The 24,595-nt window shown below is 30.4% G+C and overlaps 2 protein-coding genes and 1 long non-coding RNA gene across 4 annotated transcripts in view; 1 reads left to right on the top strand and 2 right to left on the bottom strand.

Annotated features, from left to right (window-relative positions):
* mdy (midway) overlaps positions 1 to 7,889 on the bottom strand; it is a 40,343-nt gene extending 32,454 nt beyond the window's left edge. The window contains exons 1-3 of the mRNA XM_035077697.1: positions 7,467 to 7,889; positions 3,254 to 3,382; positions 832 to 926 (exon numbers count right to left, since the gene is read on the bottom strand). Coding sequence (XP_034933588.1) covers positions 832 to 926; positions 3,254 to 3,382; positions 7,467 to 7,582 — 340 coding nt within the window. The 5' untranslated portion in view covers positions 7,583 to 7,889. The remainder of the gene's footprint in view (positions 1 to 831; positions 927 to 3,253; positions 3,383 to 7,466) is intronic.
* A 155-nt stretch (positions 7,890 to 8,044) lies between these two features.
* LOC118063651 (uncharacterized) lies at positions 8,045 to 10,293 on the top strand. 2 transcript variants are annotated; one of them, XR_004689939.1, is made up of 3 exons: positions 8,045 to 8,157; positions 8,248 to 9,217; positions 9,322 to 10,293. It is a non-coding gene; the product is annotated as an uncharacterized lncRNA (long non-coding RNA). The 2 variants fall into 2 exon arrangements; XR_004689938.1 differs by having other exon boundaries at positions 9,305 to 10,293.
* A 3,988-nt stretch (positions 10,294 to 14,281) lies between these two features.
* slmo (PRELI domain containing slowmo) lies at positions 14,282 to 24,526 on the bottom strand. The gene is made up of 5 exons (XM_035077743.1): positions 24,352 to 24,526; positions 23,968 to 24,133; positions 23,804 to 23,890; positions 14,853 to 15,026; positions 14,282 to 14,671 (listed from the first exon to the last, which is right to left on the bottom strand). The coding sequence occupies exons 1-5, from the start codon at positions 24,381 to 24,383 to the stop codon at positions 14,438 to 14,440; spliced, it is 693 nt and encodes a 230-aa protein (XP_034933634.1). The 5' UTR covers positions 24,384 to 24,526; the 3' UTR covers positions 14,282 to 14,437.
* Positions 24,527 to 24,595: the final 69 nt, after the last annotated feature.

Raw genomic sequence — 24,595 nt, 5'->3', positions numbered from 1 at the left:
GGACGTCCAGAAGAAGAACAGTCAGTCGTCGATAGATGGACGGATATTTTTGATGATGGAACTGGAGAAAACTGATTCAGAAGCAGGCGACATTGAGTGTATTCATCAACTAACACATCCACTGTGAAGTGGAACCTAGATGTTGATTCATCTTCAAACGATAATTATATTTAGATGACCAACAACTCTAATGACCCATTGACACCTTGTGAACAACTCACACACTGCTATTGCTGTTTTACTTTAAATTTCCTCCACCCAGATGCCAGTTGTCTTCGTGAACAAATACTCCATTCAAAGCACCTTCATATCAATTATATGCATCAAATAAAACTGCTGTAATAAATGCAAACATCCTCACTGCTGTAATTAATTGAAATGATTACAATACATTTTCTTGACAAAATTTCAACACACTGAACATTCTTTATCGTCTTCTTCTTTCCCAACACAGCTTATAACCGATGCAATGACAAATGTTATTGGAATTTTTCCTAGACACCACACAGGCACGTGGAACATAGCTCGTGTGTTTTTGTTGGGTATTTCTTACGTACTTCTAACACTCCCTACGATCGAGATAAATGGCAGAAGATAAAAGACCCTAGGGTCGAAGGTGAGAGAAGATCTATGTGAAGTTAGGAATAAGAACACCAATAAAAAATACCATATTGAAACGTATCATCAAAGAGGTGATGTTAGCTTTTCATTATTATTTTTTTTCCTGTTTTATCAACTGCAGAAAAACTTAATAAAATCAACCAACACTCCGATAAATTTTAGTCAGGAATTAATCGATATTATTTAGTGAAGTGAATGAAAAATACATACAGCAAATCAATAGAATAGATGGATGCTCCTCACTGCCATCATTTTTTCCACTGAGGAATAAATACCATTCCCACGGGTCTACTCTTATTCCATATCTGAAACAGAAAATAAAATAAAAATAACTATATAAATATGTCAATTGTTTATGTTAAAATAGAAAATTCTAAAGAAAATAAATTGCTTATCACAATTTTGTTTTAATTTTAATATTTTGTCAAAATTTTAACATTTCTTTACATTCTAAGACATTTAAAGCCATTTTAAAAGATTTAAAAATATATTTCTGTCCGTACGTACATTTGTACGTACGTATATCCGGTTTTCTTTCTCAAAAATCGTAATTTAGTCATATCTTTACGATTTGAGATATTTTAAAACATATTAGAAGGTTTAAAAATATATGTACGTACGTACGTACAAACGGACGTACGTATGTCCGATTTTTTTTCGTTTTTGATATCTCGAGAACCACTGAAGATATCGAAAATCTGAAAAGAGTTTTAAAAAATTCGGTAGCTGTTTTTATAAGCACAAAAAAAAATTAAAAGATGACAAAATGGCGGATTTGTAATAAATCCCTAGGATGTTGAAGGAAATAATAATAATTTAGGTATTGTATATTCCTATTGTTATTATTTTTTTTTTTAATATTGGATAAGATGAATTGGCTTTGATTACATCGATACCCCACAGAGAGGTATAGGTACAGAAAATAAAATAGTCATCTTAGCTCAGTGGCACCGTAGTATCGTAATTGCTTTCCGTTAAAGAGAAAAAAGAAAAGGATCCTTGAAGAAAAATATTAGAGCGAAAAATATTTCATATTACATTGAATAGTTGAATATACCAGATGGGGTATATCAGCTCATTTGCCAACAAAATTAAAAAATTTTTCATTCAAACAAAATGTTTGTTCAATATAACTTTTTTTTTTTTTATTTAATTTTTAATTTAAATTTTAATCCAGTCAGTCAGAAGGTAAACATATTTTGATTAAACACACACATATTTTTTCACACTTCTGCTTATTGAAAATAATAATAATAATAATAAAAATAATAGAGTGTGAATTTTTTTTTTAATTGAGTATTGTTTAAAAATAAAAAATATTGAAGTTAATTAAACATCGTGGATGTAGTGATGATAATAAAAATTAATATTCAATATTGCTTTTAATAGAGGACATATAGATGTGGATAGTATAATGCAAATTTAGATTATCGTAACTACTAATGTATTTGGGGAACAAGTAAAGATTTTCCATAAAGTTTATATCATTGTCCTAGAAGTTCTCTTTGAATCGTACGCCTGAGGCTCATACTGTCAATTAAATTGAATAAATATTGGTCTAAAGCTCGGCTTTAAATTACTGCGGATGGCATATCTAAATGCAATATTCAAGTATTTATTCTGTTGATAAAATTTTAACTCTTATACAATCAAAATAAAAAGTACTGACTAAAAATAATAAAAAAAATAAATAAATATAAATTTTTTTCATTGATCTTTTTTATTTTCTTATTGACGAATGAGTTTGACGACAAACTCGACTATACGGGTCGAGGAAGATTTTTTTTTTTAATTTATTAAATAAAAAATTGATTTGTTGATGAACTATAATCAATTGTTTAAAAAAAAGAAATGTTGATTGAATAAAAAATTCAATATCTCGAAAACTATTGATCGTAGAGAGCTGAGACTGGTCTCATTTTATTCTTCATAACAATTACTAAAAATTATGTTAATTATACTTTTGATCTCAGACGCATAGTTTTTGAGATATTTAATAAAAAGTATGAGCCAAGAAGTTAATGATAATATTGGAATCTTGAATAGTTATGTTAGTCTGATTTTAGCATAAATTATGCTCCAATTATGATTTTGATGAGTGCGTTAGACAGATCTCATCCTCAAGAATCTATTGATATGCTCATAAGCCATGTAGATCCAGAGTTATCAGCAAAAATCAAAATTATGCTACAGTGAAGCATAAAAAACTTTTGGACGCTCATAACTCGGAAACTATGAGAGGTACGGGATTTATGATAGAGATTGATTTTTTTTCTTTTGTTCAGATCTTTAAAATGAGCCCTCAATGAACCCCGTACCATAATTAGCATAAAAGTTATGAATATTTTTTTTTGTGTCGCAATTTTTTGCAAATACTTTATGATCTATGGAACCGTTTATCAAGACCTTTCTACAACTGAACTACAAATAAAGATGCTTATCAATTTACATACTTCAAATTTAAAAAATTCTACGCTATAGAAGCTTCTTTTCCTTCAACTTCATATCCTTTAACATCCCCTTTAAAAAAGATTTAATATTTTACTTGTAAAATAGAATGAACAGATTAGAAAAATTACATCAAGATATTCAATAAAAAAAAAAAAAATAATAACAAAGTTGGTATAATTACTTTATGAAGTTTTCAAGCAATAATCGAACACCACCGAGCCCAAGAAGAAGGAAGCCCCAGTTGATGAATCCTGTGAAGTTGTTAAAGCCGGAACTCCAGGAAAAGAGGCTATCTCGTGGTTTATGGCAACTGTAACAACAAAATAAGAATACAAAAATAAGTAAAGTAAACTTTAATAAATTACTAATTCAATAATACAAGCAGAATAAAAAAAAAAAATTTTTTTTTCATTAATACATCAATTTTTTTTTTTTTTCTTCTTTATAAATAAAATTATCACAAGACGTCGAAGTGAATATTAATATTGTAGTAAATATTTTTTATTTTTACTGCAAGTTATAATGAACAAAAATACTTTTTTTTTTTAGTGAATAAAACATATTTAAATTTATTCAAAAGACATGCTGTAGAAAGCTGTCTTTTGTCTCCAACAGCACACTCTCTCTCTACAAACACTTCCTCTAGATTCTGCCAGCCAGAATAATCAGCTCAAAGAAGAGAAAGAGACATACCAACATTAGTAAGAATGATACGATGAGTAATGAACTCTAGTCCTGCAACTCAGACATTAATTTTTAAATGCATTCATCTTGCCCTAGATCTGTCGTATTATCTTGTACATATAATATCCAAAATTCATCAACGATTTTCATCGCTAAATAGTTGTTCAATTTATTCATCATATCATTTCAGATTAATTACCCTAGCTGTATGAATTAAAAAATAATCTTGAAGATATGTACAGTCATTTTCAAAAGTCACTTGGAATAATTTTTACCCTAAAATAAGCTATGATTCATTAAAAAAAAAATTATATCAATAATATCTTTTCATTCGACATCAACAGCACAATTTTTATTCCAACTAACTATTCTTAAAAATACCTCAATGAGTAAGACAGAAAGAATAGGGAAAATTGGGGTAAAATGTGGATTTTAAGATTTTTTACAAATAAAATCGAAAGTAAATAATTTAATTCTAAGAGTTTAGAGTAAATAATTTTCACCAAACTCACATGTAAAATTTACAATAGAACGGTGTAATTTTTTACATTCAAATGAGGTAAAAATTATTCTACTGTAGGGTAAATTTTATAACATATTTTTGGATAATTTTTACTCTAAAATTATCTTCATGTTGATCTTATACACGTATTTCATATACTGTCCCATCAGTTTTACCCCAATTTTCCCTATTCAAAAATTTTTACCTCAATAATTCAACCAACTTTTGAATGGCACTGTACATTCGTTCATTTTCTAGACAAAAATTTTTTATCAATTAATATTTCTCCTCTCAGTCGTTGGATAGACATAAAAAAAGCTATTGATTACAGTACATTGTTGACGATAGCAAGCACCAGCTTTGTTGATCAGCAAAGCTATGAATGACTGTTCTAACTCTAAAAAATTCTTTGTTACGTTACGGATTATCAATCATTGATAGAAATACCTACTGCAAATGTACATTTTCACGAATAAATATGAAAATAAAAAACAAGTCTTGATATCAAAAGGAAAGAAGAAAAAAAAAGAAGATTGGTGCTAGTAGCAAGGTACTATACAAATCATCTAGAGAGAAAAAAAAACACTACTTGTACACTGCAGACTTTAGCGAGTTTCAAATTGCGTAAAATGCAACCTTAAGCTGAAGGGTCTAGTGCTCATGTTTGCAGGTCATTATCTTTTATCCGAGAAGCACAAGTAGCTTCAAGATTTTATTCTTCAATTTGCTGCTTTACTCATAACGCATTCGTTGCCATAATGATGGTTCTTGTAATTAAGTTCCAAAGAAAGTTTTTAATTATTATTCCTTTTTTTCCATCTTGCTTCAAACTTTCTGCTAGTAATTTTCATTATTTATTTAATGAATATTCGAAATTTTACATTTTAACTTTGGATCCTAAAAAATAGAAGCATCATATTAATGAAAATGTATATATATATATCTGTTAGACAGTGAATAAAATTGAACAAGTTAAACTTCAACAAGCGTAGATCTATTTGCATACATGAGTAGAGAGAAGACGACGACGACATGACTACTTTATCATTCAAGCATTATTATTAATATTCCTTAGATGACATGCAACTTGCATCAGTTTTCTCATTCATGCTATTTACACGTAGCACGCAATCTTCCTATTTTTTTTCTTATCATCACCATTCCGGCATTCTTCCCAATATTTTCAATGATTTTCTCATCATTATTCATCAAAAGCTTCATGGTTGGAATAAGTATCATTTCAATTGAACAGAAATATTAAGGAGTATATAAAACATTTAATAAAAGAGTCGTAGTCCATTTGAGAAGATAAAAAAAAAAAGCAATATCCACAATCTAACATAATCCGAGGTTAAAATTTATCTGGTGGATTGCAAGAAAAGTTGGAGAAGCACGTTTTTAGTGGTGAAGTAAAAGTTTTTACTGGTTTCAAAACTCAAAAGTAGCCACGTAATTACGATTGTTGACTCAGTAGCAACTTTTCACCTCTTACGTGTGATTGTCATAATAATTATTTTATCCAAGTTTTCCTTTTATTTTGGCTCGATAAATATTTGAAAAGTTATCAACTATCAAGATAGGAAGAATCTTGCTAACTTGTCAAGCTGATTTTTCATGACATCCTTAAAGTTTAAAAATTCTAGCATGATGTATTCATAAAGTAGAGAATTTAAGCTTTAATTTGAGCTCTGGTTCATCTTGCTACGACCATTTTTCGTGGAGATACAGCTGGAGTTGAGTTAGAAGTCTTGATAGCATTGGATCCAACGTATCTAGCAGTTCATTAATAAAAATAGTTCTTGAATTTTTTTTTATCGAGCAAAGTTTTGGGGTTGTTTAACAAGTGATGCTGGAAATTACTGATGTTTGGAGTTTGTTTCTAACGATACATCAAGATAAAGCTCAACCATCCCAACACTTGGGTACTCAGGTCAGCTTTGGTCCAGTGGAAAAATCTTCAGCTCTGATCAAATATGAATTATGGGACTATTTAAATCTTGTCTAACATTACCAACTCATTCAGATTTAACAGAATAATCCTACCTAATCAAATCTGGGGTCCACTGCAGCAGGAATAGACCAGCCTTAGAAATTAGACTATCTTACACCATATTTTATAAATATATCATAAGCAAGTCTAGCTTCCTAGTGAAGCATCAACTACCATTATTGCTAAAATAAAAAGAAATAAAAGTGTTAATTTAACTAATCAAATATTCAATTATAACTTGTGATTTCTAATTGAAAAATACTTTAGAATAAATTAAACCAATTTAATAAATGAATTAAGAAATCTATTCTCCATAAAGATATTAAAGAAAGTAACTAAACCACTTGATGATAATAATTCTGAATAAATTACCAAGTCATAAGAAGCACCATAAGCTGGACTTGGAGTAGTATATTTGCCCTTTCCGACAATCCCATTTAGCTTCATTTACATAAGGGTGGATTTGCCGGCGTCAGCCATATGTGTTCCACACGGATCTTCCGTATTTGGATGGTTAATTAAGGATTGAGGGTTTAGGTTCCATGCTGCTATTAACATTCTACCAATGATATTTCTAACATTTTATCCTAAAACTCATTAACAATCACCAACTTTATTTACCATCTCTACCTCAACCACCAAATAATTCAATTCATTTTATATTCATCAATAAATATTGAATCATTTCGATTTTTTTCATTCCTCCTTTATCACATCAGCAATTTTGTATGTAAACTTTCCATTTTTATTCATTGTTTAATCAATAAACAGTTGATTGGAATATATTTACACAACTCATATTCATATTTCAACATTTATTGGCAATGCAATAATCAATCTATTCATTCAAATCTCTTTAATAACACCAGCCAGTCCAATTGATGATGAGGTAACTCCAAAAAAAAAAATCAGTTCAATATTTACATAACCAACAAAAAACTCTAATCCAAGAATGGCACATCAAGGTTATTAGAAAGTATAATTGCCAGTGCATAGTCCAATGTCTTAATAATCTCATAAGAATTAATCCAATCATTTTTATGTCAAGCTCCAAAAATTCCAACTATTTCTCAAGTATTTGGCTATACGGCCCTGGTGCCACGAATATCTGCTGCAGAGAATCTACCAACTAACCACTGATGTTTACTAAATAAAGACAGGTTAATTTTAAAGCAAAAAATAAATAAATAAATAAAACAAGGAATATTTAATACTTACGGTTTATCTGGCTGTGATTTCCTCATCATATAATCCAATCTCTGAATCTCCTCGGCACGAGTGACACTTTTAGTCCGTCTTAACCTCACTTTTGCTTCATGATCACTTTCCAACATTTCGAATAAACTTTCAATTAAATCACACTCGTTTAATTAAATAAAAAACACTTAGAAATTTATTAACTCAGACAATCAAAGAAGTAGTTTGATAATAATAAATGTAAAATAATATCAATATTTAATGTGAAATGAAAACAAGGTAATTATAATTGTCTTAGTATTTTTATCATAAGAAACAATGATGATTATTAATAGTATCACAATAGTAGTTGGATTCTAACAGGTTATTCAAATAAATACTTGATAATATTTCGATTGATAAGCACGTGTTTATCAGCACGTAAATTAACACGTTCACGGCTCGAGGGAGCCGGCGATACTGAGAAATATGTCTGTATAGTGTGTGTGTGTGTGCATAGTCGAATGGCGTTGCTTGTATCGACCTTTGGCTCCAACATGTATGATATGCTTATTATCATTCTCATGGTTACTTTAATTTTCTCGACATTTCAGTAGAGTAATCGGTTTGGACATCGTCAAAGTAAATGTTAAGTATCTATTCAAGGTTATGTCTGTACTCTAGGTTGAAAGGAAAGGTTATTATGTGAGGTCAGTGGTTTGAGCAGGACAAGGTAAGTTTATGATTTTCCAGAATATTCCTTTCAGATTTATGCACAGGTTATTTGTTTAATTAAATAAACTAATTCATTATTTTTTTTTAGTGATCCTTCCTTGAAAACCAGATTTACTGCAAGAAGGTTTAATGATTTATTATAATCCAAGAATTTTTGTTTTGAGTTTGACTTTAAAAGATGTTTCAATCATAATTTAGAGCTTTCTAATGGACTCATCAAAATCATAATTGAAGTATAATAATGATGTTTGACCAGATTCTGAATTTCTAGGTGTCAAAAGGAAAAGAATGAGTGGTCGAACTTGAAAATCAGACATTTTCTTCGAATAGAGCAAAGATTGAGATAAAAAAAATGTCATATATGCATCTGAATGATTCTTATCATTTGAAAAGCGTAAAAAATACTCTGTAAAAAGGTAATATTTTTTTGCAATTTACATTTGATTGGAATGTCACTTCATATCTAGAAGTAAACCGTAAAATTGGCTGTCACTTTAGTGACAGAGAACAACGACAAGTTGATGTAACATTTGATATGTTATCTTGATTCGGAAGAGTAAAAAATGAATAAAAGCTACTATTACTGTGTTATCATGGTCTAGAATTTGACGAGAGAGAAAATGTATAAATAAAAAAAATAAAATAGAGTGTCGAGAAAAAGTAAAAAAAAAAAACATGTACAAGAGTTCTCTCAAACTGTTTACTTGAAGATCGAAGCTCGATCAAAACTTCTTGTTGATATCAAAGCCCCTGAAATTGAGAACCTTAACAAAGTTCTTATACGTTCTTGCTGTTACCAAATAAAGTGCCGCTTGCATCTAACCAGTAAATTTTACGAGAAAGCACCCATCAGAGTTGTGGTTATCGCCAACTTTCTGCTAAATTCACTTAAATCCTTTTGACGAGCTTGAGATTCGCAATTATTTACTCTAAATTACCAAGTCTGAAAGTCTTAATTTACTTGATATTTTGTTATTTCTTGATGACTACATGGTGAATTGCCTAGTGATATCATTTGTTAAATTTGCTGAGCTATGCATTGGAGAGTTTATCAGCAAGTAAGTTTGATCGTTTTCATAAACACTCTGTTCATCATGTGTGCTAATCTACAAAATTTACAATTAACTTCTTATATAATTCTACAGGATCTCATTTTTTTAAGGTTTCAAGGTCCTGATCAGGAGTCAGAAATCCATGGTTTTTAAAAAAAATCTATGCCTACTCATACTTGAGAAGGAATTTCAATCAGGTCCTATCCAAGAATAGCACTCTCACTTTTTGAGACACTGTGCCTGATCAGATTTACTAAATATATGAATAATCAGGTTTTTAGATTGAAAAATGGCAGTTTGAAAATCGATTTGATTCGAATGGTGAATGAATAAAGCACTCTCTTAAAATAAATTAGTAAAAATCACTTAATTGAATACAAATTACCTTGCATAATTCTGGATAATTCAGGCATTCTTCCCAGACAGAATACCTGAATTCTTACTAATTTTTTTTTATCGAGTGCAAAACAATGTATTTCCTAGAACGAATCACTGAAAATTTTTTTCTACTGATTCAGTTTAAAAGATACTGAACTATTTTCAGAGACTCATCTTTAGTCTTCAAAGACATCAAGTAGTAATGTGGCAGTTTAGGCAGACCAGTTGCATCAAGTCTCTTTTATAAAAATAATGCATTTATTTAAATATCATATTGAACAAAAGAAAAATGATATTCAGTAAATATTAAAAAGGATTTGATGATAATAATGGATTATGGAAGCTCTAAAATTTTGACTTTATAAATTTTTTATCGATATATCGACTCACCAATAACATTGGCAATGTTCCAAGAAAATTTACTGACACTTTTATGTCCTTTTCACCAAAAATTGAACAATGTGAATCGACGATAACGGTTAAAGTCATATAGCTAGGGGCCGAGATATCACCAAAGGTGGTCTATCATTTTGAATGTTAAATCCTCGAGCCGGAGATATAATTCATTCTGTGCAAGCCAAAAGGATGGCGAGGCGACGATAAGTGATAACAACCTGAATATATATTTTTTTATTCCTCATATTTTTATACCATGTTATTCTTTCATTTCTACCCTTTCTAAAAAATAAATCTATCCCAAGTAATGATGACTTTTATTATTTAAACATTTATAGTTGACTATTTTTTTTTTTTTTTCTCTTCTCTTTCATAAAAATTTCCAATGCGCATAAACTCGAAAACATAAATGCATTCAAGTGAGATGGGAAAATTTATGTTGATTCTTTCCGCTTATGTATGATGGGCTGAGGGTAAGAAAAAAAAAAAAGGAAGAAGAAAAGAAATAGATTCCGAGTTATTTCAAGCTTTGGTCAGTCTGTCTCCGTCTTTTTCTTCATACAAACTGTTGTGCTACTACCTCATGTTATTTTTCTTTTTATCTTGCAAGAGTTCTTATTCCTTTTTTATCCGTTTTCTTTACTCCTGTCTTCCTAGTCGGTTGGCAACGATCGATGAACCTTAAAAGTCCAAGGACGAGTGAAGAAACTTTTACAATATTGGTTGGAACGTTAGACAAGCACCAGCTGAATCTATTCCCTCTGCGACGTGCTCTCATCCCTTGAGTACTTTGAGCCTGATTTTTAAAGTTTGTTTCGTTTTTTTTTTTCATTTCTTCCTCTTTTACTTACGCAAAAATAGAAATACTCATTTTAAGATTTGTTAGATTGAAAAATAATATTAATTGATGATAAATAAATCAGATTAAATATTTATCTGAATCATTTTTTTATTAAATAATTACTCTGCAAGTTTAATGTATAGGTCTGGCAATTTTTAGTTATAAAAAATTAATTTGAAAAAAAAAAATCACATGGCAAAGTTGTGTTCTCAAATAATACGTTGTATAAAAATCTTCTCTCTTCAATGAATCAGTGAAAATTCACTGATTTTCAGTGATAATCTGATCACTAAATAAATTAATAATTAAATTAACACTGAAAATTAGTGAATAGTCATAAATTCATGGCATTTGTCACTGATTTTCAGTGCTATTCTAATCTTTAGATGACTCAGTAATCAAATTAACACTGAAAATCAGTGAAAACTGCCACAAATTTGTGACTATTTACTGATTTTCAATGCTAATCTAATTACTGATTTATCCAGTGATTAAAATAACACTGAAAATGGTGCTTTGCTGCTTCAAGTACGCATTGAGAAAAGACCATCTCCAACGATATCAGTAAAATTGTATGAAATTCATGAGTCACAACCTTGCTACCTACCTTGTAATTTGTCTTTAAAAAATACTTATCATCAAAATAAACTCATGTATGAAACATCCATGGCCAATTTACATCGTATGATGACATATTAGTTATTTTTTTCAACTGAGGTAGCATGAATATTGAAATCAAATAAACAGAATCAAAGATTTGGAACGCGTCTCATAATTTGATATAACGTAGAAAGATACAGAGACTCGAGTAGACACGTAAGCTCTCTTTGAAAGGTAGCTAATTCTATTTGTCGAGAACTTGTTATTAACCTAACTCATGGAATCGTATTCCCTTTGATGTAGCAAGAAGATTCAGCGACATGTTGTCGACAGGATTTGAGTTGTCATACTGAATTTCGCACCAGCAGAGAATTTTGATTAATCAATTGGTTAAAAAAAAAACAACAAAGTTTATCTGAAAAGAAAAAGTTTAAAAAATAAAACTAAAATGACATAAAGATAAAAAAGTCAAAGTTAGATAAAAAAAAAAAATAGAACAAGTTTTTTCAATCCATTCGAGTTTGAAACGAATTCGCTTGCATCTCTCGTGTGGTCTTTGGAAGCTGGCATCGTAAAAGTGATAGCAACCTCAAGGGAATGACACTCACGTCTTTCACTTCCTTCCGTCTTCTTAAGAATTCACGTTAGAGTTGGACTCTTGAGTGAATCTCATGGTTTACACATTACGATGCTATAAAAGCATTGAATGATTCTCAGCCGTTACATTCTTGTATATGTTGACGGTTATTTTTCCCAAGTATACGAATATGTTTGTTGGTTTATAAAACTCAACTGTCAACATTTCATATCCCTAGGATTATTAACATTTTTATCACCTGAAAAATAAGAATAAAAAAAATAATCAACTTCTTACCTTTCAATGTGAAAGTTTCTTGTATTCCAGATGTTCCCAAAGTGGTTATTCGATAGAGTATGTAAGCCTTGAAGTGAGGTCGTTTGAGAAACTTATCGAGTTAGATTTTGCCCTCTGGTCTGTGGAACTTCTTAGAACTTTAGACAACGAGAATAGCTAATAACATACGTGCTTTGACTATCAACCAACGTCTAACATTATTTTCACGTCCGGTACAATGAGGCTGTTAATATCTATGTATTAGTAAGTATTAAAAAAGATTTCTCTTATTAAAATATAATACATACTAATCCATGGCTTATAGGCGCATTCGATGGCCTGTAACTTTTGAAATTCTGACAATTTTGTAAAAATGGTTGAAATAAAAGTTGTTCGTCTTGAAACAAGGAACATTTTTTGTCTGAAGTATTTTTTTCCGATCTCCCATAGTTTAGCTGGAAAATGCGGTTGAATAAATGACATGGCCATGAACAGGTAAAAAAGGTTATTGTTCATTGATGAATCGTCTGGATTAAATTAAGCATCCAATTGTAATTGAGAACATCAATAAACGTACTATAAAAAATTTATTAGAATCACGAAAAAGTATTCATGTCATTCTAGAGAGCTTACGTCTTAACCCTGCTGAACTAATAGTCTCTTATCCTTAGCTTATATGGATCAAGCTTTGAACAACCGTCTTTCCTGCATCTATCCTTACCACTTTGGGTTGGTGATGCGCATGAATTGTGTAAACGTAAGCTCAGTCGAGTTTGTAAACACTATCATATGCAGTCGTGGAATTGAAAATATCCTTTTACCATTTTTCACACGAATTGTGATATTATTTAAAAATCAATCAGACCATAAATACATTTTTAAAATTTAATATTCTATAATTAATTACGGTGATGCAAGACCAACATGATAATTTCTTGAATAATTAATTTCAAGAGTTAATTTTGATCGTGTCGTATCGCTAGAGTGATCGGCAGTTGAGGACAGTGTAAACATTTACTTAGCTTTTAGAACGTCATCTGAAGAGCTTGATAAGTATCCAAGAGTTACAAACCGCAAGCTCGTCAATTATCTTTTACACACGTCTGCAATATTCTCGACACTGATTTGCATGATTTTCTGTCATAAAAGCGAATTTTTGTCCATATAAATAAATCAATAAACCAAAATTCATCAGTACACTAAAAAAAAATAATAATTTAGCTATATAAGATCTCTATAATAGCTTAACTGTTCCAACATTTCTATTATTTATCATTAAAGTTGGTGATTATATTGAAAACTATCCCCTAACCTCATTTAACAGTTTGTTTAATTTAGTTTCACTTAATGCCACCAGGGGGCCGGTAATAATTTAAGTGGTAAAGCATCTACACAGAATAACAAATTAAGCTGTAGAAATTATCTAAAGTATTGTTATAGACAGCTAAATATCTATAATAATTATCTACATTAAGCTAATCTTTAAAATAGCTGCGAACAGTATCTTTCCGAAACAATTATTTCAGATGGCGTCACTCAACTATCTAGATAATTCTTACAGTTATCTAATGAGATAAGTAATTCAAGAGTGACGGTATTGTTCCTACAGCTAAATTTTTTTTTTTTCATGTAGTTGATATCATTGATAAATAAGAATTGTTAAACGGTTAATTAATGAATTCATGCAGTCAAAATTTATTATATCTCTTTATATTTATACAAGTGCATATTTTATTTACACTTAAATCTAAAAATTGATTATCAGAAAATATGATTTATTAATAACTGTTGAGTGTTAACAGACTAACATAAAATTAATCAGTACTATTAATCTACTTATCAATGTGTTCTGTTTTTTGTTTTTATACAAGTCTTTTAAAAAATTTCTTTTATTTTTAAATTATTAATTTCTCTTGTTTATAATCAATTACTAATCAAAGTAAACTAATGCATTGAATGTTGCATAAATTAATTACGTATTTAACATGATAGAATTGTTTTATAATGAAAAATAAATAATTTTTTTATAAATTAAATTTATAAATAAAAAATTATTTATTTCTTTTCTTTTTATTTTAATAATTTGGAATAATTTAAAAGAAATACCTATTAATAGCTTTGATCAATTGAAAAGATTAAAACTAGTCCAGAACCTCAGCTATAATTTAGGCATAGACTGTGGTGATGGTGGTGCTGTGAATGTTTGAATTTCATCTAACGACTTTTTAGCAGCATTTTGAAGATCATCCATTCCTCTTTTCGTTTTTGTCGTTATGTCATCCAACTGACGACGCGTTTGTGACAGCAATTCATCTGTCGACTTGACTGCCGTGTTTGCGAGATCCTTCATTTCCGCATCAAGCTTGATCACCCATTCAACGGCTTGGCGGCCCTAAAAAGAGAAAATAGACAAAACATGCAATTAAATGAACGTCGTATTCATTTTACATTATTTTGTTATTCATGCATCACTCTATCGTCTTCCAATCAAATTATTCTCATTCAATGTTGATCAATGACTTTAATTTTATTTCAATTAAAACATTTTAGTGTATTTTAGTTAGATTTCTTACCATTCCAGCATTAAAAGAAATCTTTTTTGTCAAAATGTCTTCCATATAAGACGCCAGCGGTGCCCCTTGGACTGTAACAATGGCTTCCTGCTTCAGAAGTGTTTTGTTTTTATCTTGAGGATGAGGTATGTACCGTAGAGTTTCTCCAACATCGATAAATTTACTAAACGACAGCTAAAATAAAAAAGATACACAATTATTAATGACTAATAATAAATCAATCTTTTGAATTTTTCACGGGAGATTGAATAAATTGCTTGAATGATTTCAGCAATACACAGATCAGTTCCAAGATCATAGACTTCTTCAACATAAAAGGAGCTAAGTTGTCTCCTATTACATCAAAAGTGTCTATGAGTATGAAGAACTCTTCACTCAGTGCTAGATTTCAAGCTAACTCCCTTGCTAGATTCCTTAGCACGCTTGCAACAATGTTGCTTGAAGGTTGATAAGACATACTGCTAGTTCAGCTTTACATGAAGCTTGTTGCTCTGGCAGCTAGACCATCAGCACCCTGTACACATGGATAAACTCTTCAACTAGCAAGCAGCTTTGCATGAAAAATAGCACCAATTCTATTATCGAAATATTGCAACCTAGCAGGCATCAAAGCCATCAGCAACATCAGTGTCCAGCAGTGCAGCATGCAAGGCTGCCTCCAAGACACTGAGCAAGTTATCTAGCTTAAAACCTAGCACAGCGTATAGAAGCCTTGATACATTCCCTCCCTCCAATGTATCACCTGTTTTATTATTTTTTGGAAAGAGCTGGCAATAAATTTGAATTTTCAGTACAATTATGAGTCTGAAATAATTGAAACCCTACTGTAAACCTACCGAAACAAAAAATAATATTCATGACTAAATGGTTAAATATTTGACTTCCAAATATCGTGCAGTTCCATTGATCAATAATAAAATTAAAGTTTTAATGCAAACTGTGATTTGTTTGGATTGGTATATCACGCAAACCACGAGCTTTAATTCATCAATAACACTAAAACGATTGTCAAATCACAGCAAGTGAATTAAATTGACAATAAAATATACCAAAGATATGTAGAAATGTTTAATTAATTTAGACTTTAAATAAATTTTATGTCAATGTTTGTTGATAAAAAATATCACATGATGTTAACAATAATGTAACATAATTAGTTTTGAATGATATAGAAACGACAGGTTCATTATATAGATTATATTGTAGTGTGCTCATGAGCTCAAGGACTCACTTGAATATGCTGTTTGTAGCAGGTGTAGCATCAGGGGTATTATTATAGGTGTGAGTCATATATAGAACAGTATATAGTGAAAACTAGGAACAATTGAAATGGGGAAGAGTATGCAGAATACGCAGAAAGAGCGGGAAAATGGTGAAAATAATAGAAGGTAGGTGGGAGGTAGTGGTAGAGGAAGTGAAAAGTGTAGTACAATTCAACGTTCCAACAGAAAATTAGCACCCACAGTATTGTTCTACCACCAAGGTGTATGATGTGGCGAGCATTGCACGGTCATATTGGCAATAAGAAAGTCATTGTTGTAGCATTTTCAATTACCACATGGCTTTCATTTTGTACTAGATATTTAGGCTGAATTACCAACCATCATGCTTGATTTAAAAGATTGCCAAGTTGATTCCTAACTATTTTTTAGCTGGCTTATTATCACCATATTTCATTGTAATTGTTTCAACAAAACAATAACAAATGTATCCTTTAAAAATAATGTTCACAATAAATATTAAAAACCTTAAAAAAGTCTTCAATTTTTTTTTTCCTTCACAATAGTATATTAGTTGTATGAACAAAGAATTTTTTAGCTTTGAAATAGTTTTCTCCATCACAGAGAAAAGAAAACATCTGAAATGAGTTGGTGGAAACCAGTCTAGTATTTTGTAAAACATTGCAATACTCATTCACTAAGACATCATGTATAAAACAATTTCCAGCAAGAAAACTTATTTAGCAACAACTTGCTAGATTTCATCTTGATATTATTCTTAAAGTTTCTTAAGACCGTATACTTGGAGCCGTTAGATACCACTAGGGGTAAGTATTTGTTTTCTTTTTCTATTTTACTTTATATTCTTTTACTTCTCTTTGTTCATATTGTTTCAGTCTGTTCTCTTTTATCTTTTTTTTTTCCTAATAATTATCATACTAAGCAGCCAGACCCTCTAGGCATCAATGCACTTGAGTATTCAGCACAGATAATCCCACGTGTCCCTCAGCAATTTTGGCGTGGACTTTGCACTTAGCAGAAAAAAGGAATCATCTCCTCAGGCACTTTAATTGGCTTTATGTTATTGAACGAATCCTATCAAAAAATCCTAGCTATTTTATTTCCAAGGTAATATTGAAGTATTTTTTTTATTAAAGTAGTGTAGATTGAATTTAATTAATCAACTGTTTGATGCATATTATATTGAGTTAATTAAAATATAATAATTTAGATGTTAATTTTAGTAACGAATTCTGCTGTATGTAATGCGTATATTATAAATGCTCGTCCTTTAGTCATGACCGAGCATGTAATTACTCTCTTCCAATTAACTGCTGACAGTAAACCGACGTTCAATTATATCACCACTATATTTCGTTTATAACATCAATAGACAATGACATTGATGATACCCATCGTGCTTATATATCTCTCTGTAGAGATTTGATATCTATTTTATTGGAATATCTCAAAATATTTTCCCAACTTTTGCTGCTAATTTGCAAATTTTGGATTATTGATCTCCAACTTCATACGTGGCTTTATGATTGGAAGAATAAATATCCTAGGAAGCAATGATGGAATCTCATGAAGAAAAAGAGACCAACAGGAAGTAAGACTGGTCCATTTGCTGGCCCAACATTGCATTAGTACAGTCGGGTCAGTCTTACTTAGCCTGGAGTCCTAAACCAAACCAACTCTACCTAGAAGTAAGTATCAATTTGTAGAAACCGGACAAGTGTGTATTGGAGCTTTGCACCTGGACCCCATCACCCTGTTCCTCTAAGGTAAGATATTCATGAATAAACAGCTAATAGTGGTAGAATCTTTGTTCCTGGACCAGGAGAAATCCGAGTATGGCTTTCCTAAAGATCACTGAGATCAAATGGTCTCTTTATTGATGTCAACTGTTTTGACACAGGTTTTCCGCAGTTTCCCTTTAGCCTCGTGCAAATGCTATACAGTAGCTAGGGTGTAAGTTTGCTGCAAACGCAACTCAATGGACTGTGTGTGTAATAGTACATCAGGTAGGTGGGATATGATGGGTCAATGGAGAGGAGAGGAGTTGGAGGAAATGTGTGATAGGATCTATACGATAGTGACAGAAAGGAAGTATTGTAAAAACCTCGTTCAGCAAAGTATACAATTAAAATAGATGAATACATGTGGTAAAAACTTTGAACCCTCAGAAAATGATGAAGAATATAAGTACTGACTTGAAATAAACAATTCATCTGATCATTTAATGTGTTCAGTAGTAGCACGAAACCTATTTTAGTAATTTTCATGGTATGACGAAGAAAAAAGAGGATAATAAATTATTTGTTAAACGGAAATACAAACAAATGTGTCAGAGAAACGTGATTGGATTTAGGTAGTAATGAAAACTCGACGTACCAGCATTTTTGGGGAATATAATGAAAGAATGCGAAATAAAACAAAAATCAGACGTTCAGTAGATTGCAAAAAATTATCCGTCACTCAGAAACCTTGGCATGACGTTCACGTTTCCGCTTGGATCGTACAATTTATCTAAATCCTGTGATTCAGTGGGTTCTTCTGTTGCGGTCGTTTCAAATGATTCGGTGTGGTCATCTACCATCCAGTTAAAAAATAGATACAAGGTAACATAAACAAAAATAAAATGAAATAAAAAAGAAATAGAAACAATGGTGTATGTATGCCAGACACGTTATCCAGCATCTCGTAATTTATGTGACATTACCGGAATAACCTACATTTTATTGAAAACAGAATTTATCTGGCCATAAAAAAGTATTTTAAATATTAAATAAAATGTCTGTTGTAAAATAAAAATTATGAATCAACTTTGTCAAGTAAAATAGCAACTTTAATTCAATACTGCTTTGACAATTTATTTTATTTTAAACTTTAGGAAATGTTTCAGTGATAACTTCCACCATCATCATCATCACCAAACCCTATATGATGATCATACATCCTTTAATAATAAATTATAAGACAATGAGTCCTTGGAGAAGTTAATGAGAAGAGCATGGATGCAAATTTTCAACTCTGGAATTGATAGAATGGTTCCAAGCTCATCAATGCCATCAATGCTATCATGCTTCCAACCCCCTTTTTAGTAGTCTTTGGATTTGAAATTGATCTCTACTATCATAATGAGAACTGTTTATTCACTAACTATCAGCTTTAACCAATTATTATGAATTTATATTTGAAGTTCAATACCCACTGATGCTCATTACTTATTAATATTCACTGATAGCTAGCTACTAATTGTAAATGTTTCGATTTTTACTTGACATAATTCCCGTTCATTTATGAAGGAGATCGCGGTTGTGGAATGTTCGACAAGGGTTTTAGGGTTAGAAGCTTATGTTGTCGATATTATTCAACACCAATCAGTTGGTGCTATATGTCTACTTACGTCTTATCATTAATGACGTTAATCTATGCTCATTACTACAATTGGTTGAGTATCAAGTACAGAGAGCATTCAGTTAGCTTTATTATTAAATCAATTTACCATGAAAGTAGTTAATAATTAAATGAACAAATAAAACCTTTTTATCAATAATTCTTTTAAAACTTTCTATTCAGTTAAACCTCGTTGGCTAAAATCATGAATAGAAGCATTAAACTTTTTTTTTTCATTTTAAATGGAAATAAACCAATTCTAAAACGTCACAGTATCGAGAATTGAGTAAATGAAAAACAAATGCTTGATATGAGACACATCAGCAGCACTCGTAGCATTGGCAAACACAGAATTTGACGTGCAGTGAAGAGCAAAATTTCAATTAACCGATCGGTGACACGGTATACCTATCAAAGCTGCACCAGTAGTTTTGGTAAAACCGAAATTTTCAATTAATAACAAAAAAAAAAAAGCAAAATGTCAACAAATAATCAATAAATAGTAAATAATGTCAATTTATAAACAAAAGAAAACAACATAATAAAAAATAAAGTCATTTTATAAAATAAATCAGTTTGCAAAATATAATTTTACCATTAGTAAATACAGTCTATCGATTATAGCAATTCAGTCAATTAATCATTCGTCCAATTTAGTATAATATTTGTTTTATTTCAACTTGTCAAACGAAATAAATTACATATTGACTCAATATGATATAAATTAATCCATCATTCACGTGGTCCAATAAATTATCAAAATTACTCAGGGGAAAAAAATTATGTATGAGGAATGTTGGTCATATTTATTTAATACATGATTTTATATGTTGCATAAAAATAAATAAATCGTATGTATAAACGTCAAAAATTAACATGTTGTTGTTAATTATAAACAATTCATTGGATTAATAAATATTATAAACTTCAATTCTGAAATATAAATAAGTATAAATATCAAAACGAATCAATAATAGAAAGCACTTTTATCAAAGGAGATGCATGTTTTTTTTTGTTTTTTTTTTGTAATATTAATAATTGAAGTGACATGAAGTAAAAAAATTCCGCGGCTGACTGAAAAATTAATTTACATTTGTAGATTCCTCCAATAAATTGGATTAAAAAATATTTCGAGATATGTGTGATATGCTTTTGAAAATAAAAAATTTAATTGAACTGATATCTGATAAATTACAAACTATTTTTCGTAGCTATAAAAATGTTTGCATGATTCAATTTAGGAATTTTATTCATCACATTTTACTTATTTATCAAAACGAAATAAAAACAGGAAGAAGAAAAAACGTCAGCCAATTTATAACAATGGCGATTGCCAGCCAACAAATTGTGGTATATACGATACATCTCGTGTGAGACAAGCAAGGTAAAATACTAAGAGATATATCACTCCCAAAGGATTGTAACCAGCGAATAGGCAACGATCTGAAGCACTGGACCATCACCTCCTGTACCTTAAGGGCTTATGTAGAATACATCGGAAGTGGTACGATGCTACCGGTCGAACGCAAGAATATAACAACAGATACATCCTGAGTTAGATACGCAGTTAAAATACCTCCCCTACCACTTAACAATATGACCTAAGGGGATTCGTTCAATTTTAGATTAAGCCACAGGCATTGAGAAGTAGGATAGTATGCGTAATTCAGTGGCTGCAGTATACTTGTTTGGAAGGTCGTTGGACAAGTGAGGGTTACCCAAGATCATGTCGGTTAACAATACATCCTGCTAAGAGGCCATCCTAACCCACACATACTTCGTTTAGTGGTATCACAGCAGTAGTCACTACATAGCATGTGGCATTATCAAACTTTGTTGATACTTGAGTTGGATCTAACCTACTTCATTACATTGTTTCATCATGGTAGTGAATTTTAATTATTCCATTCATGGATTGATGTTGTGCTGATCATTTTTTTTAACTTTATTTTTGCTAATACTACCATTTTTCTGATCCATATAATAAGAAGAGAGGAAATTCAGGATCAAAAGAGACAATGAGACTGAAGTTAGTTAATAGTTATTTATATAATGGGTAGCTCCATGTTTGTAATAAGGTAGTTTTATGGTAAGTAACATTGTTAGGTAGCAATAGGGTAGTTCTACAGTGGTAGTAGGGTAATTAAATAGGTAATTATATGGCAGAGGGTAGGATTATGGCCCAACCAGTACTATGGTCAATCCAACTATCTCTTCTAGTAATGAAGTAGCTGTAGGGTAGTTACATTACAGTATACCATACGAAAATATAATTAGACCTACTAAGGTATTTTGATGAAGCTTTTATTTGCTCCAAAAGCATAAGACTTTTTTATTTAATAAATAATTCTAGCATCTTGATGGATATATTTATGGATCAATTGTCACTTCTTAAGTAATCATTATTAAATAAAATTGTTACTTTGAAATTTAGTCGTAATATTTAGACACATATAATTGACATTAACATCGTTCAATATTTCATTTCTACTTAACTATTCCCATCCACATCTATCAGATAATTGATTCTAAAAAATAATTTAATTGTAACACGACAGTATTCCTATTGTTAGAACACTAAATAACTAAATGCAATAATTAATAAAAAATTGAACAATCTTTCCTTGAAGAATAAGTAATTATTCAGGTATTCATTTCTCTGTCTTTTCACCTTTCAATTAAATTCTGCTAATAGAATTTTCAACTTTATATTTACGACTTTTTAAAAATACCTGACTCCTGCCAGACTTCAATTAATGAATTATAAATAAATTCAGTTGTTTGCTTTCTTAACTTTGTGTTCATGTAATTCCTACAGACATATTGTAGTCTATAAATGAATAAACACAAGACTTGTGTTGTATACTTTATATGGATTTCGACGCTACCGTCTGATTCCCAGTGGAATTTTTTGATGGAGTTTTGTTGAATTTACTACCCTCTCGAGAAAATTACTATACACTTATTTCTTATAATAAAATAGTAAATCATAGAAACAACAAACTGGTCAAAAAGATTGCCATTGAATCATTATTATTACTATATGCACTTGAAGTTTAGTGAAATAAAGGCAAACCATACTATTTTATCGATTTCTCGATTTTATTTTCACTCTCTTTCTTTCTCTTTCATTCCATTTTTATTTATTCATATTTTCTTCTATTGAATTATATAAAAAAAAAAATTATTTTTGATTGATTTCATTGATATTTTTTTCCTACCTTCTCCTCCCACTCCCTACTCTTTTCCTAATTTTTTGCGATTGAAATATACAGTCGACTGGTTATAGTCCAGCTTAATGAAAAATAGTAGAACTCATCTCTCCTATTCTACTGGGAGTTGAAAAAATGAGGCCAAAGTTGCGCGTAATGAAATTCGGTGGTGAAATATATATGTGAACAAAATTTATAGTCACATAAAAAAATTTTTGTCTCATTTAATTATTTTTTCTTCACTAAGAGTGTTAAAATATTCAAATTAAATTTCATTGGTAATCATATTTATCACTTTACCATTTAATGTTTTAACAAAAAAAGAAAATTTTGTTTTTTTTTTTTATAAAAAAAATCGGACAGACGTACGTACAGATAGACAAATATTTTTTAAATCTTCTAATGTAATTTTAAGTGTCACAAAACGTAGAGAAATGACAAAAATTCGGCCCCATTACAATAACTTCTTAATGAGAAGATTATTAATAAATTAAGTAATTTCAAACCTCACAAGATAATATATATCATTAACATCTTAATCGACCAACTTGGTAATTACAAATGTAGGATTGATAGCATAATATGATAATCGACTGATATTGTAACAGTATGGTTTAGGTATAAGCAATCAAGCCAAGTGATTGGGATGCTCATTTAATAGCCGTTAGCAAGATCACAAGCAGTGTAATACTGCACAATAGTCAAGATATCTGATTTCAAAAGGAGGGTTTATGTGGAGTGTTCCCTACACAATTAGCTTCATTTGCTAATTCCACATGTTCTTGCTGCTAGATGTTAATTTTAATTAAATTCATTCACTCCAAGTATTGATTATCAACTTAATATGTTCTAATGTCAATAAACATATCAATATTAAATCCAATTTATTTTCTAGCAAAATATTTATCCTGTTATTAATTAGAATTAATAACATTGCTACAGTAGAGTCTATGTATCACCAACACCACCTATTTTCAACTGATTTAGGTTAAAAACATTAAAATGATTAATATTACTCACTTAATTATTGCTACTAACATTATTTAGTTGCTTATTATTAAGTAGTTGGAGATACTTGGATCCTACTGATAGACATTAGCAAATCATTAGTACTTACATTTCTAGTCCTCAAGACCATTTCTCTTCTAGCAGGATCCACCTCGCTCTTTTCGCTGGCATAATGAGCATTAGCACTGCCAATGATCTAGAATAAAGAACAATTAAGGTAATTACTTAATTTAATGACTTAATGTTGTTGATGATAGGAAAGACTAAACTTACTGCTTGAGCATAACTAGGGAACTTGAATTCACTGACAACAAGTCTGTGAGTATAGAGAATTCCATTGACAATCTTGCGATCAATTATATCAGTGCCTAGTACTGCTTCATTAAGAGGGTTTGGATATTTTTTTAAAGCTGCTGCCACGACTGTTTCCCATGGGTGGCTGCAATACATACATATATTGATAAATACACATGCCAAAAGTTGGTTATTAATATAATGATATGTCAGAGTTGCAACAGCCTGGATATATAGTGAGTGATTGATTAAATAAATACTTTATTTCATGGCCAAGTATTTATGACCTTTACTCAACTCCTTAAATGTAGAACTAAAGTTAGGTTATAAAAATTTTGAGTTGAATTATTTGTAGTATCTTACTTGAATGTGTGCTCAATTGACCAGATCTTCATTACTGTTTTTTATGTTGATGAAAAGTAAATATTAAACACAATTTCACTAATTATTTTTGAAGATTCTAAAGGGAAATCTACTTTTATTAAAAATGAAAGTGGAAAAGAACAGAAGTCTTTTCACGGAATTCGTGGACGTAATGGCGTCCTACTTGATCTGCACTTTAGTTCGTGTCTTCGACACCAGAGTGTAGTAAAGTATATTTCCGTGC

Source organism: Chelonus insularis, unplaced genomic scaffold, assembly GCF_013357705.1.
Source record: "Chelonus insularis isolate UGA/USDA-ARS -01 unplaced genomic scaffold, ASM1335770v1 contig_146_pilon, whole genome shotgun sequence".
NCBI classification, from domain to species: Eukaryota; Metazoa; Arthropoda; class Insecta; order Hymenoptera; family Braconidae; genus Chelonus; species Chelonus insularis.
The sequence above is the reverse complement of the archived record's forward strand: the minus strand, read 5'-3'. Positions and strand labels throughout refer to the sequence as shown.

What these genes read in the sequence shown, in the direction of transcription:
- slmo (XM_035077743.1), bottom strand. Translation starts at nt 24,383, where the DNA reads ATGAAGATCTGGTCAATTGAGCACACATTCAA. An exon ending in TCCCTAGTTATGCTCAAGCA is followed by an intron (nt 23,891 to 23,967) that starts GTAAGTTTAGTC and finishes TCTTTATTCTAG; the next exon opens with ATCATTGGCAGTGCTAATGC. An exon ending in TTTCTTTTAATGCTGGAATG is followed by an intron (nt 14,672 to 14,852) that starts GTAAGAAATCTA and finishes TTCTCTTTTTAG; the next exon opens with GGCCGCCAAGCCGTTGAATG.